Source organism: Ovis aries, chromosome 9 (genome assembly GCF_016772045.2).
Source record: "Ovis aries strain OAR_USU_Benz2616 breed Rambouillet chromosome 9, ARS-UI_Ramb_v3.0, whole genome shotgun sequence".
In the NCBI taxonomy this organism is placed as follows: Eukaryota; Metazoa; Chordata; class Mammalia; order Artiodactyla; family Bovidae; genus Ovis; species Ovis aries.
Genome location: NC_056062.1, coordinates 67,730,183 through 67,747,954, shown reverse-complemented (window position 1 = coordinate 67,747,954; position 17,772 = coordinate 67,730,183). Strand labels below are relative to the sequence as shown.

Below are 17,772 nucleotides of genomic sequence, written 5' to 3'. Positions count from 1 at the left end.
CTAGAGCCAGAAGACAAGAGCCGCTCAGGAAAAAAAAAATAAGTCAACTCTGACACCCCGTCTGGAGCCCATGCTCTCCCACCGAAACATACAGGTTATGTAAGTTTCTGTTTTTTTCTTTCTTTTGAAGGTATTAGCCCTGAACTGCCCCCACCTTTTAATTGTAAAATAGCTAAAATAAGAACAGTAACTAGAAGCAGAATAAAAATTTTGCTATGATTATTTTTCTCTCCTTTTTCATAGTGTCCACTCTATGTCTGACATGACACTAAGTACTTTTCAAGCATCCTGCTTAGTCGCTCAGTCGTGTCCGACTCTTTGTGACCCCCATAGACTGTAGCTCACCAGGCTCCTCTATCCATGGGGATTCTCCAGGCAAGAATATTGGAGTGGGTTGCCATGCCCTCCTCCAGGAGAACTTCCCAATCCAGGGATCGAACCCAGGTCTCCGGCATTGCAGGCATATTCTTTATGGTCTGAGCCATCTTTCAAGCATTATTCTCTGTTTAATACAGACTAGTTTTATTGCACTTTGCCTTATCATGCTTTGTAGATACTATGTCTTTTACAAATTGAAGGTTTGTGGTAACCCTGCTTTGTCAGATACTGGTTAGCATTTTTTAGCAATTAGGATATTTTTAAATTAAGGTTTGTACATTTTTTTAGGTATAATGCTGCTGCTGCTGCTGCTGCTGCTGCTGCTGCTGCTAAGTTGCTTCAGTCGTGTCCGACTCTGTGCGACCCCAGAGACGGCAGCCCACCAGGTTCCCCCGTCCCTGGGATTCTCCAGGCAAGAACACTGGAGTGGGTTGCCATTTCCTTCTCCAGTGCATGAAAGTGAAAAGTGAAAGTGAAGTCGCTCAGTCGTGTCCAACTCTTAGTGACCCCATGGACTGCAGCCTACCAGGCTCCTCTGTCCATGGGATTTTCCAGGCAAGAGTACTGGAGTGGGGTGCCACTGCCTTCTCCAGTAGGTATTTGCACACTTAATAGACTCCAGTGTAATAAAACAACTTTTATATGTGCTAAGAAGTGAAAAATTTCATATAACTCACTTTATTGCAATTTATTTTATTGCAGTGGTCTGGAACCAAACCTGCAATATCTCCGAGGCAGTCCTGTATTTAATATTGGAAATTATTTTATTAGAACACATTAGAGTCTCTTAGCCTGCTTTAACCTCCATAGCCTACTCTTTCATATGTCCACAAAACAATCTGTGGAAGGAAAGTCCATATCACTTTTAATTATGTGTCAAAGGCAGAAGACAGACTGATAAACTTTAGCACTGCAAAACAGTTCTGAGCATATTCCAATGATAACTTAAAAAATTTTTTTAAATCATAAAAAGTTACATGTTTCAAGGACTTTATGAAATGTTGATAATTCTATCTCTTCTCAGGCAAGATGATATTAGATCCATCCTACACTGAAGGGAATGGTTAGCTTCTTCACAGGACAGTATTTCTAGATAATTGTCAAAAAATTTTTTTCCTTACATATAATTTCTTCCTAGTCAATGTAAATGTATGTCCTCATTCTCAGTGAATATGACAAGACCACATAGTCAGGATTCTGACATATTTGAAGAGATGTTGTACATATTGCTTCTTTAAGTTTAGGCTTGACTATTCTCTAGTTTCACTGCCTTTCCGCACCTCCCTCCCAGAGATTCAAACTGTCCCAGAGAATCCTCAAAACATAAAACAAGACTTCCAGAAAGTATGATCTGACTCATGTCACCATCAACCCTGGTCAGAGCTCTCAGAAAAACTACCAAGCAAAAATCTGGCCTGTCCCAAGACGTCAAAGGTCTTTTCTCTCTGAGATAAGATCTCTTAAGCTTGGGCTGTTGCTTTTCTTTTTTTCAATTACCGTAACACTCTGCCAAGAATAATGAACCTTTTCCTTCAGCACAGAAATAGCTTGCAGGAATCACAATGCACACGGCCATCCACTCTCCGACACAGATAAACAGGGCTTCATATGGGCCAACTGTGTGTGACCCCTTCTACTGGAAGTACGGCATTGTTCCTGCAAGTGTTCTGTCCTTTAAAAATAGCTCTGCACACACCCAGCTCTTCACGTCAAAGCTAGACACACCCAGGAAAAGCAGAGGGTCCCTTCCAATCCAGGAGGGTTCTCTGAACTCCTGAGTCAAAGCACTCAGGATTATCAAATGATTCTTCTGAGAGACTGATTTAAGAAATCCGACAAAAATTAAATGAAGTCATTTTTCTTCTTTTCTACAGCATGGGTTCACATTTCACTTTACGGAAAAAGAAAGCATTCTAAGCCACAGCGTGCAGGGAACGCGAATTCACCTCTCATGCAGACGGCGCTCAGACTCCTTGAGCTTGGTCTTCAGGTGTCTCACCGTAACCTCCTTCTGCTGCAGAGGAGTCAAGTACTGCTCAGGATTTGGGGGTTTGACACCATGATTTTCACCACAGGACATGTACCTTCCAGACCGCCTGAAACAATCCAAGTAAATGAAATATTACTTTTTCTATTAAAAGGAAAGTTAAGGCACAGCTATAACAGCTTGAGAAGAAATGGCAGCTGTGTGCTGGGATCTTAAAGCCCAACAGTGAGTGGCCTCACTTTGATCCCTGGGTTGGGAACATCCCCTGGAGGAGGGATAGGCTTCCCTGCTGGTTTAGACGGTAAAGAATCCGCCTGCAATGCAGGAGAGACCTGGGTTCAATCCCTGGGTTGGGAAAATCCCCTAGAGAAGGGAACAGTATTCTTGCCTGGAAAATTCCATGGACAGAGGAGCCTGGCAGGCTACAGTCCTTGGGGTCGCAGAGTCAAACATGACTGAGCGACTTTCACTTCTCTTCACTTCAGAAGGGGGACAGTCATCCACCTGCCACTCTTAGGACTGCGCATAACTGGGAAGATTGAAGGCGGGGCTTTGTCAAGGGGGTAGGGCCAGGAGAGGGAGATTTTCCATGGCTTAGGGACGATCTCCTGTAAAATAATGCACAATTGTCCAGAGACCCGCCTGCCAGTTCAGAGTAGGAGGCTGTTATGTTAAAGGACAGTGAGCGGGGGCAGGAAGGGAGCGAGATGACCTCGCTTCCACACAATGTGCCAGTTGCCTAAAGATCTTGATTGTTGTTGGTTGAATTCAGATTGTTCTGATATCAGTCCCTGACGTGAGTGTGCTGATTTGGTGTAAAGTTTCCTTCTTTTGAAGGGAAAAGGACTGGTCTACTGGCACCAAATAGGGTTTGTAAGAGAGGCGTCCAGCACTATGAAGCTTCCTTCACTGGAGTCCTGGCCCCTGTCAGGCCTGGCTGAGAGCGGGGCATCCCTCCTGCTCTAAGAAAGCTGACTATGAGACCCGGATGCCTCGGAGGAGGAAGACGGAAGGAGGGCTGGCAGCTTCTTCCCCAATTTAGGACCCAGGCCAAGCCACCGCATCCACCCTGCTGGCCCTGAGCCTGTGCTCCATCCAAGATGGCCCGTGCCCAGCATCCAGTTCCCAACTGGCCTGCTAGGGCCCATCTGGATGTGCAGTTCCTTTTTTCTGCAACCTTGTGCCTTCCAGGGACTAATTCATTCCTTGCTTGACCTTCAGATCTCATTTCAATTTCGCTTTTTCAGAAAGGCCTCCTTTGACCCCTCCAAATGGATCCCGTGTCCACCTTTTTTAAAGTTTTTTTTAATGCATATCATTTTAAAAGTCGCTATTGAATTTATTACAGTATTGCTCTGTTTTTATGTCTTGCCTGTGAGGCATGTGGGATCCTAGGTCCCTGACCAGGGACTGACCCTGCACTCCCCTGCACTGGAAGGCAAAGTCTTTAACCACTGGAGTGCCAGGGAATTCCCCGTTCCCAGCTTTTACACAGAATGAGAGGTACTTGCAGAATAATCCTAATGCATTTCTGTCATTAGACGGCTACTGTTTTTCTTCTCCTCTGGGCATCAGCACTGGGAGCTCTGTTGTTTATGTCTCTGTTCCCAGTGCTTCACATGGCACTGGACACAGTGTGGTACTCAGTAAACATCTGGTGTTTGAATGAACCGGCAAACACACGAACGACTCTTCCCCATTCGGAGGGAAATGCGTAGGACCGTCCTACTGCTGCTGTGCCATTTCTCCTGCCTAGCCGGTAATTCCTGGGACTGCTGAGCCTTGTTAGAAATTTCTGCAGCAGCCCTTGAAGGACTGTTACTGAGTGCAGGAAAGTAAAGAGATGTGTCATGTTGCAGAACAAGGCAGGGGATTGAGAGCTGGATGCATGCGGGCTCAGGCTCTCAGTCGTGTCCGACTCTTTGTGACCCCACGGACTGTAGTCCGCCAGGCTCCTCTGTCCTGGTGGATTTGCCAGGCAAGGATACTAGAGTGCCATGCCATGCCTTCCTCCAGGGGATCTTCCCAACCCAGGAATCGAACCTGACTCTCCTACTTGGCAGGCAGAATTCTTTACCACTGAGCCACCAGGGAAGCCACCGCGAGTTTTATATGATGGACAGGGAGGCCTGGTGTGCTGCGATTCATGAGGCCGCAAAGAGTTGGACACGACTGAGCAACTGAACTAAACTGAACTGATATATATGTGTGTGTGTGTGTGTGTATATATATTTTTTTTTCTTTTTTTTTTTCTTAAAGAGAAGCTTACAAGTAGGACAAACTAAGAACCATGAGTCGGGAGATAGATGGCACTCACCTCATGACAGGGCTACAGTCGCTTCCTTTGTACGAGCCGGAGTTGCTGCTGCTCGGGGAAGAAGGCGCATAACTGGGGTGGATGTTAACCGGGCTCAGCTGGTTCCTGCAGAGCATGGCCAGAAGGTCTTTCTCCCGTGGGGAGGGTGGGCTGTTGCCAGACTTGTAGGACGAAGCTCCATTGCTCCGCCCATGGGGACCTCGACTGGGAGAGAAGCATGAAGCCTGTTAGAGTCCCTGGGGCAGGGGATACCAAGTGCAAACGTTCTATTCCTTCTTAAACCTAGTCACCACCAAGGAGATCCAACCTATAGGGGTCAACCCTATAATGGTTAGAGCAATGTGGCTTTATGAGCGCCTTCTTCCCACCTGCCTGATATTTTCTTTCCTGTGTTATCAGCACAGGGCTCACTCCCTCTGCTGTTCTTTCAAATAGTTTCTGACCATAAAGCTTGTTTTGGATTAAACCCAGCTGCCTGCTAAGAACACAAACCATGTAAAAGGTTGCTTTGGTTTAGTTTTGTTCCAGAGGCTGTTTTAAAGATGTGGCGTCTATTTCAGTACACCTATTTCTACTTTAAAATATTCGGGTTTTGTTCATGTTGGGTCAGAAAATTGAGGTGGATCATTTGGAGGAACAGGGAGAAGGAATCTGCCCATAAGGAAGAAGGAAAAAACAGGACAGATAAATATAACCCACATAAATGCATCGTCTATAATTTTAACCACCTATATGTTTTCTTTTTCTTTCTACTCCCAATGACTTGTGGTTCTTTTAGTTGCTGAGTTGTGTCCAACCCCTTTGGATGGTGGGACTGAAGCCCACCAGGCTTCTCTGTCCATGGGATTTCCCAGCAAGAATACTAGAGTGGGTTGCCATTTCCTCCTCCAGGGGATCTTCCCAACCCAGGGATGGCACTGACATCTCCTGCATTGGCAGGTGGGTTCTTTACCACTGAGCCACCGGGAAGCCCCCAATGACTTAGCAAAACCTTTATCATTTGACTGCTGAAATATTACCCCTTTTCTTTCCCTGCCTCTTGTCTTGCCCTCTCAGCAAGGAGGCTGTCCCTGCGGTGAAAGCAGCTTTTCCAACACACAATTTGAGTGTGATTGGCCTCCTCAAAGCCATTCAGCTTCCAGAATAAAATCCAGACTCCTTAATACAGTGCCCAAGGTCTGATCCCATCCCCACACCACCGCATTCAACCCATCCTCTCTCTGCCCCTCCTCCCCCCTTCCCCTGCATTCCAGACAATTTAATTTCCTGATAGTCCATGCTCTCCATCATCCTTTTAATTCTGAACTTATTTTCTCTGTCTAGAATGTTCTTCTGCTCCCTACCCTGAGCCTCTGGATACCTCCTACTTCGAGACAGATGGGAACCTTCTCCAAGCAGCCTCCTCTTGACTCTTCCTTCTCTAGGCTGGTGTATGTGCCATCCCCTAGGGCTTCCCAACCTGCTGTGCAGACTTCACCATGCAACTTATCACACTGCGTCACCATGGCAGGCTTGTCTGTCCTTCCCACCAGACTAGGGCATCCTGAGGGCAGAAAGACAGCTTGTGCTCTTACATCCCCACTACCTCCTAGCACAGGTAGGTTCTCCCTAAATGACTGCTAAGTGAATAAACTGGGTTGAAGTCCTGGCACTGCCACTTACTAGGAACTTAGCAAGTAAGCCACTTACTATTGGGGATATATGAAAACTTTCACAGAGGTGACAGAAATAAAGAATGCATGTTGAATACAATGGATAAGCTGTTAAGGCCAATTCAACTGCAAGGTACTATTTTTGGATAATCTTGTTTGAACTTCTCTGTTAATCTAGTTCCACAGATTTGACACTCCCTAGTGTAAGGAATGGGGCTTCCCAGGTGGCACAGTGGTAAAGAATCTGCCTGCCAATGCAGGAGATGCAAGAGGTGCCGGTCCGATCCCTGGGTTGGGAAGATCCCCTGAAGGAGGAAGTGGCAACACACTCCAGTATTCATGCCTGGAGAATTCCATGGACAGAGGAGCCCAGCGGGCTACAGTCCATGGGGCTGCAAAGAGGTGGGCAGGACTGAGCACACATACACACAAAACAGTGTAAGGAATGGGCTTTCTTGGTGGCTCAGAAAAGTGGGAAAGAATCTGCCTGCCAATGCAGAAAACATGAGTTTGATCCCTGGGTCAGGAAGATCCCTTGGCAACCCACTCCAGTATTCTTGCCTGGGAAATCCCATAGACAGAGGGGCCTGGTGGACGAGAGTCCATGGGGTCGCCAAGAGTCGGACACAATGACTAAACAGCAACGCAATGTAAGGAAGCATCTTAAGAATGTAGAAATTACTTAAATAGGATAGCACATCTATGTCAGGAATATATCTTGATGACATTACAAGGAAGTAAAAGGGAAAACGATACTTTTCATACAATAGGGCTGCTTTTTGACAGTCTCTCTTTGCAATGTTGATTGCAAGTGTATCCAACAGACACATCTCACTGAGAAACACCAGTGAATGTCAGTTTAAGTGTGTGTGCTTGGGTCTACTTGGCTCCAAAATTGCAATTACTTAAAATCTGATACAATTTGAACCAGCACTCAACCCAGTAAATCACATATAAATGAAACATCATGAAATTCAAAAGTTAAAAAGTTCTTTCCTTTTGAAATCATCCAAATGGACTCTGCCTCCTTTTTTTTGTGAAAGGGGACACTTTATTTGGAACAGATGGGCTGATGGCTTTGTGACAAACCAACTTCAGCAACTCTGTGGTAGGGGCGGGGCAGGAAAGAACATGTTCTCTGGCTTGGGAGGTGCTTCTCTCTGCTTCACTTCTAAGTCTGGCACCGACTGGCCTGACTATTTCTTCATGTGGCTATGAGACATGTGGAGGGTTAACCATTACAAGTTAGGAGAAAAAGTAAAGCGCTACCCCTCATGTTGATCCAGGGAATTCTTCACCAAGAACCTTCTGCAACCCAGGCTCTATTGTAAGGGCTTTATGAACATTGTTTCACTTAACTTTGACCATCATGGCAATAAGATTTATGACAGTAAGGCTGGTCAGATGATCACTTTCCTGTTACATTACATGAAGTATGGGAAGTACTCAAGTTATGAGCAATAAATGAAGCTCAGTGGGGAGGAAAGGGCTTTCCAGGTGGTGCTAGTGGTAAAGAACCTGCCTGCCAATGCATGAGATGAAAGAGACTCATGTTCTATCCCTAGGTTGACAGGATTCCCTGGGGAGGGCATAGCAACTCACTCCAGTATGCTTGCTTGGAGAATCCTATGGACAGAAGAGCCTGGCGGGCTACACTCTAAGGGGTCACAAAGAGTTGGACTCAGCTGAAGCAACTTAGCATGCACTCAAGCAGGGGAAAAAAGAAAAAAAAAAAAAACTGGTCCAAGAACTCACAACTCAACTGGGATTTAAATCCAGGTCTCTTAACTCTACAGATATGTCTCCATCTTTCCACAAATGGAATATATTGTTTGGGGCTTGTAAGCAGGTATACTAGCTACTGGCGGGGTATGTGGTTATTAACCTGAAGAATTCACCACCAAACTTTTTTAGTTTGGTGCTTGCACTAAGATGTATGATTAGTGACATACAAATTAAATGAGGTGAGGATTTTGTAAGAATTCCTCTGCTATACAAAATAAAGCAAAAAATCTTCAAGCTATCAAACACTACTCAAGTACAATCGAGTCTTGACATATATTTCAGGAAGTGAGTTACTAGGCTGTTTGTAAGAGCTAACTTTTAAAAAAGAAACTGCACGCTTTAAATGATCAATTCTGTCCCTTACATTTAGTTTAGTTCAAACACTAACTTATGTGGGTACAAACATTGTGGATGATGATTAAAAAAAAATTTCAGTGGAGAAACAGGATTCCATGCTTGTCAAGGCCATGCAAAGGCAAATTTGACACTGCCTTCCTAGTCCTCCCCAAGTCCATTGGACTGGTGGCTAAGACGAATGCAGTCCACAGAGAGAGAGAAATCTGCTATGCTGTGCCCCTTCCTGCAAACCTGAACCAGTAACTGGAAATGAGAGAAACAGGGAGGTGAAGAAGGGATCCTCAGAAGCCACCCAGGGGAATCTCCCTTCAACAGCCCTTGCCCTTTCCTTCAGGCAACATCCTCACCCTTGCCCTCAGCATGTTCATCATCATCGTCACAGGCTGAACAATGTCCCCCTCCAATTCACAGGTGGAAGCTTTGACTCCCAGCACCTAGGAATGTGACTGTTTTTGCAAATAGGGCTTTAAAAAGGGTATTTCTGTTAAAACAATGTGCTAGGGTGGGCCTCAATCCAATATGACTAGTGTGCTTATAGGAAGAGGGAATTTGGACACAGACACAGAGGAAAGACCACGTGAGGGAAGAAGGACGAGATGGGCAAGGAGTGGGGCCGCCGCAAGAAGCCAGTCCTGCCACTGCCTTGGATTTCCAGCCTCCACAATAGTGGAAAGTGAATTTCTGCTGTTTAGAGCTCCCCAGTCTGTTTTTGTTTGTTTGTTTGTTATAACAGCCTGAGCAAACTGATATGAAAATCACCATCGCCGCCGCCACCACCGCCACCATCGGCCGCAGCAGCACCAGCATCTTGCCCATTCATTAGTATTATTTTTATCACTACTGACTAAAAATAACCATCTAATGACTCTTTTCCTGACTTCTGGGCACTGTGTTAAGGGGCTTCCCAGGTGGCGCTGGTGGTGAAGAACCCGCCTGCCAATACGGAAGACATAAGAGACACAGGTTCAACCCCTGTGTCACAAAGATCCCCTAGAGAAGGGCATGGCATCCCAGTCCAGTATTCTTGCCTGGAGAATCCCCATGGACAGAGGAGCCTGGTTGGCTAGTCCATAGGGTAGCAAAGATTTCTCAGTTCATTTAAATCAGGAAGGTGAATGCCATTATTACCCCATTTTCCAGAACAGGAAACTGAGGCTGCACACTCTGGGTCTTCCTTGTACCTAATAAATGATAGATGCTCAAGTCAAACCCAGGTCCATCTGACTCCAAATCCTGAGTTGTTTTTTTTTTTTTTTTCCTTTTCACTTCTAGCTGCCTCTAGTCAGATTAGAGTTTGGGTTTAAGAAAGAGAATTTCTCAGAAAGACCAGCGAGTTGGCCTTTTCTAAGAGGAGGTCTTTGGAAATCTTCCAAGTTTTGTTTGTGAAGTGAGAAAGTGTTAGTCCTTCAGTTGTGCAGCGACCCCATGGACTGCAGCCTGCCAGATTCCTCTGTGGGCTGCCATTTCCTTTGTTTGTGAAATCACCTGTCAAAAATATTCTCTTTAGGACTTCCCTGGTGGTTGAGTGGCTGAGATGCCACGATTCTAACGCAGGGGTGTGCTGTGTGCTAAGTCACTCTAGTTGTATCTGAATTTTTGCCACCCCATGGACTGTAGTCTGCCAGGCTCCTCCGTCCATGGGATTCTCCAGGCAAGAATACGGAGTGGGTTGCCATGCTCTCCTCCAGGGGATCCTCACCCAGTGATGGCACCTGCTTCTCTTGGCAGGCGGGTTCTTTACCACTAGTGCCACCTGGGAAGCCCAAAAGGATCATAAGTTTAGCGTGGATACCAGGAAAGATTGAAGGTGGGTGGAGAAGGGGACGACAGAGGAGGAGATGGTTGGATGGCATCACCGACTCAATGGACATGAGTTTGAGTAAGCTCCGGGAGTTGGTGACGGACAGGAAGGCCTGGCGTGCTGCAGTCCATGGGGTCGCAAAGAGTCGGACACGACTGAGCGACTGAACTGAACCGGCCCATCCAGAGAAGCTGTCCTCAACACGTGGTCCTGCAGAACACACCGATTACGTGAAACACCCGCACCATTCCATCCCAGAAATCCACTGATGGTGCTCTGTCTGTGCCTGGGTCAGATTTTTAAAAAGTGAGCGTAATGGACAGAACACTTGCCTATTTCAATTTCCTGTCTATTAAGCATATATCTGATTTGCACATAATTATATTAAGCTATTTTATGTTTAAAACATCAACTTTCTATCACTGAGGGAATTCATGGCTTCCAGACTACAATATTTTCTCTAAGTCAGTCAGTATACCTGACATAACCTTGGGATTTAACAACAGACTCAAATCCCTTTGAAATGCTTATTAAAATTGGTTTGCTCTTCAGGCCATTTCTTTTTTCTTTTGCTTCTCTGTTCTTTGATGCCTTGCACCACGGGTATGTGCTAATTCCTTGAATGGGTGAGGTAAATGGCTTATTCTCAGAGCAAGCCGTATCTGGTATGTACAGAGAATGTTTATAGTCTCATCCTGTGATCCCAGAGGCACTTTATTTCCAAAATACACGGTGTTTGGAGATAGAACAATTGTTCTTCACTGCAGACTTCACTCTTTAGTTACAAGTTTGTCTGGCTTCAGCTTTGTTTTTAACAATAAAACTCTGCACTGTGGGCCTCAGATCCCTTTATAAATGTTAGCCACATCTTCTGCTCACCCAAGAGAAGTGGGAAACATTTGCTTGCTCAGTCCTGGAAATGCAAGCAGTTAGAAACTAAACAGTTTTTCTCCAGAAAAGGGACCTTCAGAATCATGTGGTCCAACCTCCTTTTTATACATTCAGACACTGTGGTCCAGGACAGTCAAGGGACCAATCACCCCCAGTGTCATGTGACTCACTCCATCCCTTTGTTCAGGTCCCTGCCCAGGGCTAACCTCATCACACAGTCTCCCAGAACCAGCCTATCCAGAATATACCACACACTGTGGGTCTCTGTATCCTTTTTCTGTACATTAAAAAATATATATTTATATTATTTACATGCATTCATGATCTTTCTCTTCTAGAACAAATATAGTTTTCCTAAGTTTTGTTTACTGCCATATCTCTAGAAACTGCCTCATAATAGATGCTCAATAAATTCTAACCGAATAAATGAAGCTACAGATGGCAGCAGAGTATCCTGGGGCTGACAACGTGTCCCACCAAATGTGAACGGTGGCCCCCTTTTTTCTCCTGGTCCTTCTCTCCCCCAATCCAAACAGCACCAATCATGTGCTGATGTTTACTGTGCTTCAAACACAGTAAACACACTTTACTCAATTAGCTAATTTAACCCTAACTATAAACCCTACAGGGCTTCCCAGGTGGCTCAGCAGTAAAGAACCTGCTTGCTAAAGCAGGAGACGTGGGTTCAACACATATGTTCAATCCCTAGGATCGGAAAGATCCCTTGGAGAAGGAAATGGCAACCCACTCCAGTATTCAGAGACAGGGGTTCAATCCCTAGGGTCGAGAAAATCCCCTGGAGAAGGAAATGGCAACCCACTCCAGTATTTTTGCCTGGGAAATCTCATGGACAGAGGATCCTGGCAGGCTCCAGTCCATGGGGTCACAAAAGAGTCAGACACAACTCAGCAACTAAACAACAACAAATAAACCCTATAAAGTGGGTATGACTATTACCCTACTTTTCCGAGGAGGACACTCAGGCATAGAGAAGCTGAACAGCTTGCCGGGGGGCCCTGGGGCTGGTGGTGCTGGCATTCCAACCCAGAGCCCACAGAGGTCACTATTCTGTTAGACTTCTTTTGGGGGGTGGGGGGCACCCCGACCTATGAACTTTATACTTTCTTCACCTCTTCCCCAAGTGAATACTGGGGGTGGCCCAGAGGGTAACCATGCTTCTTTTATGCTTCTTTCACAAAAAGGAAGCTCAGCTAGAGGCAAGAAAAGGGTGACGTCTGAGGCTTTACGGCCGAGAGGACAGATTCAAGAAGGTGGAGGCTGGGTGGGAAGTGGGGACGGGAAGACCTGATCCACAGGTGAGCACACAGGTGGGGGCCGGAGGAGCAGGGCTCCCCGAGCCGGGGACCGGGTGAGGGGGGAGCCCCGCATGAGCACACACGGGGCCAACCACGTGACCACGGCAGGTAAGGCTGGGCAAAGTACCAATCGTGAATCACGGTAAATCGCCTCCAACCCCAAACCCATTCACCTGAGAATCACAAAATGGAAATGGACAGCAGTAAAGCCAGGTGTCTAGGAAAACAGGTTAAGGACAGGTAAGACACCCGTGCATCGCGTCTAGCGAGGAAAGAGCCGGAGCTGGAGGCGGGCCTACTTGCGTGAGAAAGAGGACCGCTTGCTCCCGGTCGCAGACATGGGGACCTCAGGAGCCGAGATGCTGCCGGTGCTGCTCGAGGAGCTAAAATCGGCTTCACTACCTGAAAAAACAAAGGCGGGGGAGAAGCATGAAGGACGGGAAACTCGAAACCCGGGAGCCCGCTGGCCGATGCCCTGCCCTCTGAGGTCCCTGGCTCCCGCGTTTGCACACGGACGCAGCACGTGGCGGGGTTCCAGCGGTCCCAGGCGCCCAGCGTTTTCCTCAAAGCCGACGAGAGGAGGCGCAGGCAAGAGGACGGCGTCGCCTAAACACAGCCTGGAAGCACCGGGAGGCCGGTTTCCTAGATGCCGGGCTTCCCGCGGACGAGCCGCGGTCACCCAGTCCGGAGCCAGCGCCCGCCGCTCCCTCCCGGTTCCCCAGAACATGAACACGCCGACCCCAACGTTCGGCAGCATGAAAAGCATGCTTGGCAGCCCAGAGCAGTTTTTCCAAGAGAGTTTATCTTTCGGCTTTGCAGTCGGCTAGCCATACTTGAATTTGGCACGTTAGGGTCTGGAGATAATCAGCCGGCTCGAAATAGGAGGAAAGCCTGCGCTCCAGATAACAGCTCCAAGCCCCGCTATCTGATCCTGCACTTCTCTGACCACAGCTGCAGCTTTTCTATGAAGAACACAACCTTAACAGAGCAGCAGGAACTTAACATTTCCAGAGGGTTGTGAAAAAAGTTCCCAGTGGCCAGTGATGGAACCTGGGAATGATCATTGAAATTTGAAACCGCAGTTTTTGGGAGTGGGTAGCGGGGTTGTTTATTAGTTTACAAAGATCACAGTACATTTTAAGCACAGACTAGGGTTCAGTGTACAACTGAAAACATGCTGTGTTGTAGAATAATTAACATAAATTCATTTTTAACAAAACAAAGTTTTGAAATAGTAATAATGGAAACATTCCATGGATTGCCTGGAAGTTCAGGGGCGTGGAAGAGGTAACAGGACAACAGGAAGAAAGAGGATTTTTTTTTTTTAATGAAGTTCCAAATGCTTTTGCAAAAATCAATCCAGATACACGATTTTATTTGATCTTGTTTCTCAACTCCTGTGCCACAATTTGTGACACTTCTGGCCTAGAACTCAGAACCAGATCACATTTCTGACTGAGGAAACTACGAATAATCTAAATCCCTTGAGTTTCTGATATGCAGTGACTAGTAATCATTATTATTTTGAATTTAAATTTTTTTTTTTTTTTTTTAGGCTGCGTTGTGTTCATGTAGGAGTTTAGTTCCCCTACCAGGGGTCAAACCCATGCCCCTGCTTTGGATGCAGAGAACTTTAACCACTGAAGTCCTGATGATCGTGACTCTTTATTGAGAACCTACTAGGTTCCAGGCCCTTGTTCAAGATTCTTTCTATTCCTTGACCTATTAATCTTGACATCTTTGTAAGGCAGATATTAATCTTGTCTTCTACTGTTGAGGAAGCAAAAGCTGATTTATTTGCCTAAGGCTTGTGGGGGATGAATTCTGTCCAGGACCAAATCCCCATACTACCCCTGTGATAACATGTCCCAAGAAGACCTTAAAAGAAGCGGGAGCTGGGGAAGTTCCTGAATCAACTACCATCTCCCTGACAGCCAAGATGGGCCACAAGGGCAAGAGGCGGCCAGATCGGCCCACTGGTGAACAGAGGCTCTTACTGATGGCGTGTTTTGGTTTTGCTGAAGGGGGAAGCAAGCAAGGCAAAGAGAAAGATCCCTTGTCTGGTTTCTAGGACCTCTCGGGAAGGTCAGCTTCTTCTGGAAAAGAGATCAGGAAGCACCCCTTAGGGCAGATGACAGCTGTGAATCCCAGCTCCCAGCAGAATTCTGGGAGGATTAAGGTAGCAATTTATCAGAACCGGACTGACTATTCCTTCTGGATTTGAGACTTTGTCTAAGGATGTAATGAGCTCCCAGAAGCTCCTTGAACTTAATTAGTTGCCTCTGAGTAATGCGTTGGCTAAACTATAGTATTTCGCAGTTTCAAGGACTCATGATTGGTAATGCTACCCAGGAACACAGTAGTCCTGACAGTCTACTCCAACTCTGTCTGCTAGCAAATTACCAGGTTGGTTATAAAATGATAAAGGTGGATGATTTTCAAAAATAGGTCCTGTGGTTGCAGCCATCAGGGTAAGATATTATTTTCTGATGTAAAATTATTACTCTGAGACACCCAATTTTCATTCTTTAAAAGGTATGCAAAGACCCATCAATATAATTTAACTGCCTGCATAAAAATGGAAATTCTAGAACAGAAACAGACGTTTGCTGAAAATCCATTGTTATTTAACGATGCCTCTGACCTGCAGTTATTGTGTGTGTGTGTGTGCATCCGCTAAGTTGCTTCAGTCGTGTCTGGTTCTTTGTAACCCTGGCCCCATGGACTGTAGTCTACCAGGCTCCTCCGTCCATGGGATCTCCAGACAATAAAACTAGAGTGGGTTGTCATGCCCTCCTCCAGGGCATCTTCTCGCCCCAGGATTGAACCCGCATCTCTTATGTCTCCTGCACTGGCAGGTGGGTTCTTTACCACTAGCACCACCGGGGAAGCTCCTCTGCAGTTATTACATACCCTGAACTGAAGGGACCATGTTGCTCTAAATTTATTGCTTCTGGCACTCAATATATTGACTTGTTAGTGTCTGCAGGGCCTAAGGGCACTTTGTTCCTGTGCTTTTCTAACTTACCTTGTGCATATCAGAAAGAGACTGATAAGACCCATCCAGGGTACAACTGTATTTAGGGCTATCTGAGTAATATTATAGTGAAGAATGTAAATGCTACTTACCTATTTCTGTTGATGACTTTTAAAAATATAAACTATCTAGTTTGCTTATTGTTATGTAAAGTCAATGCACTCTTTAAAAAAGGGATATACAGAAAAGTCAATTTTATTATGGCGTCTGAATATATTCTCCCCATTTACTAAACAGGGTAACTAAGAGGACAGCTGGAGACCTGAAAACCTCTTATGTACCTATTAGCTGCAGCAAAGATACCAAGAAGGAGAGGCACTCTTTATGTATTTGCTTTAAAGAGTACATACAACTAGATGATTGCAGTGGGTACTATGTGTAGTTCAATGCTCTTGTGGGTTATTGCTACTGCTAAGTCGCTTCAGTCGTGTCCGACCCCATAGACGGCAGCCCACCAGGCTCCCCTGTCCCTGGGATTCTCCAGGCAAGAACACTGGAGTGGGTTGCCATTGCCTTCTCCAATGCATGAAGGTGAAAAGTGAAAGTGAAGTCGCTCAGTCATGTCTGACTCTTAGCGACCCCATGGACTGCAACCTACCAGGCTCCTCCATCCATGGGATTTTCCAGGCAAGAGTACTGGAGTGGGGTGCCACTGCCATATGAAGAGAGCCCAGGTTCAAATCCCACCTCTACTGCTTATGAGATGGAAGACGTAGTAGGCACATTACTTCACCTCACTCTGCCTTGATTTCTTAATCTGTACATGGAGATTGATAATCATAGCACCCACCTCATGGAGTTATTGTAAGCAATGAGTATCTATCTCCTGTCTCAGAAAAACACCTGATTAGTTGTAAGCTCTCAAAATATGTTAGCTGTTATTATTACTCTGCAGGACTTGAAAAGGCAATTTTTATTATACTATGCATTTCTTTTGTGGAAGACTTAGAAAACAGCAATGATTCAGAGGGGAAAATAGAGCCTATAATTCCATCACCAAAAAATAACCTTTTGGTATATAGCTATTCAGCATTCATACTTAATACATTATTATGTAACCTAATTGACTTTCTTTTAATTAATGAATAACTTTAAAACATTGCATATTTTGTTTTATTAAATCAATGAATATGTAGGCCACGTTCATTTTTCTATGATTAATAGCAAACATTATGTACCAGAAATCATCGTGAGCATCTTTTACATGTTAAGTCACTTATTTTTCATGACAGGACAGACTCTATGTGGTAGGGACAGCTATCAGACCATTTTAAAGATACGGAAGAGAAATTGAGTGACACACACCAGGTAACACAATCAGAAGTGGAGCCAAGAGGGAAACCAAGCCGTCTAACCCCAAAGTGCCTGCTCTTAAACCCACATGGGCTTAATGGATACCCTTGAGCATACAGATTTACATTCTTGTTTGATTATTTCCTCAGAATAAATTCCTAAAAGTAGAACATTTAAACCACAGTATATACTCATTTTAAGACTTTTAATATATTCCATAGGGATTTTTTGGATGACACGAGCCCAAAGCAGTTTAGGGGGACAAGGAAGTATTTGCCCCCATCTGCCGGTATGTAGACACCTATTGGTAAATCTCTGATGTCACAGGGACTGCTTCAGCAAAGCACAGGGAAAAATATTTGGTCACTGAAGAGCTGTGCTTGAAAAGCTGAAGGGAATTTTAAAATGTGCATATCCAAATCAATATCCTCATCAATACTGTCTTCAAACAGGTACTGGGGTAGGTGGAGCAGGATGACCTTTGAGATACCTTGCAATGCTGATGCCTGGTGATTACACACTGGGCAGCAGACAGCACCTTCCAGCCATAAAGGAGCTGTGCTTGCCGGCCTCCAGAAGCTCTGTGGGTTTTTGTTCAGTAGTGCTGCTGGATTCTCTTGAGAGGCCTTACTTTTATTCATAACCTTAGGGTAATGAGCATTCTGTGCATGTGATGGTAAGGCTGGGAATTAGAGAAGTAAGGGAAAATGGAAACAAAAAACATGGGCAAAATTTACTGATAACTAGATGCATTTTTTTAAAAACACTGTCTGTGATCCAGTCTCTTAGGACGTTATTATTTTTGCCTGCTTTCAGGACACTGGATTCCTCATTCATCAGAATATCACACAGGCCTCTGAGAACAGAGAACTCCTAACGTCTACGAGGTGGTAATAAGCCATCCTAAACCACTGCTTCAAGCAACCCCAAACCTTCCTTTATCCTTTGTTACCACAAA

At 45.4% G+C, this 17,772-nt stretch overlaps 1 protein-coding gene across 11 annotated transcripts in view; it reads right to left on the bottom strand.

The window, feature by feature from the left end:
• SYBU (syntabulin) overlaps positions 1 to 17,772 on the bottom strand; it is a 95,663-nt gene that overhangs the window by 11,083 nt on the left and 66,808 nt on the right. For all 11 annotated transcript variants that reach the window (XM_027973091.3, XM_027973094.3, XM_027973093.3 and 8 more), the window contains 3 exons: positions 12,784 to 12,886; positions 4,683 to 4,886; positions 2,325 to 2,474 (listed from right to left, as the gene is read on the bottom strand). In XM_027973091.3, the coding sequence (XP_027828892.2) occupies positions 2,325 to 2,474; positions 4,683 to 4,886; positions 12,784 to 12,886 (457 nt within the window). The remainder of the gene's footprint in view (positions 1 to 2,324; positions 2,475 to 4,682; positions 4,887 to 12,783; positions 12,887 to 17,772) is intronic.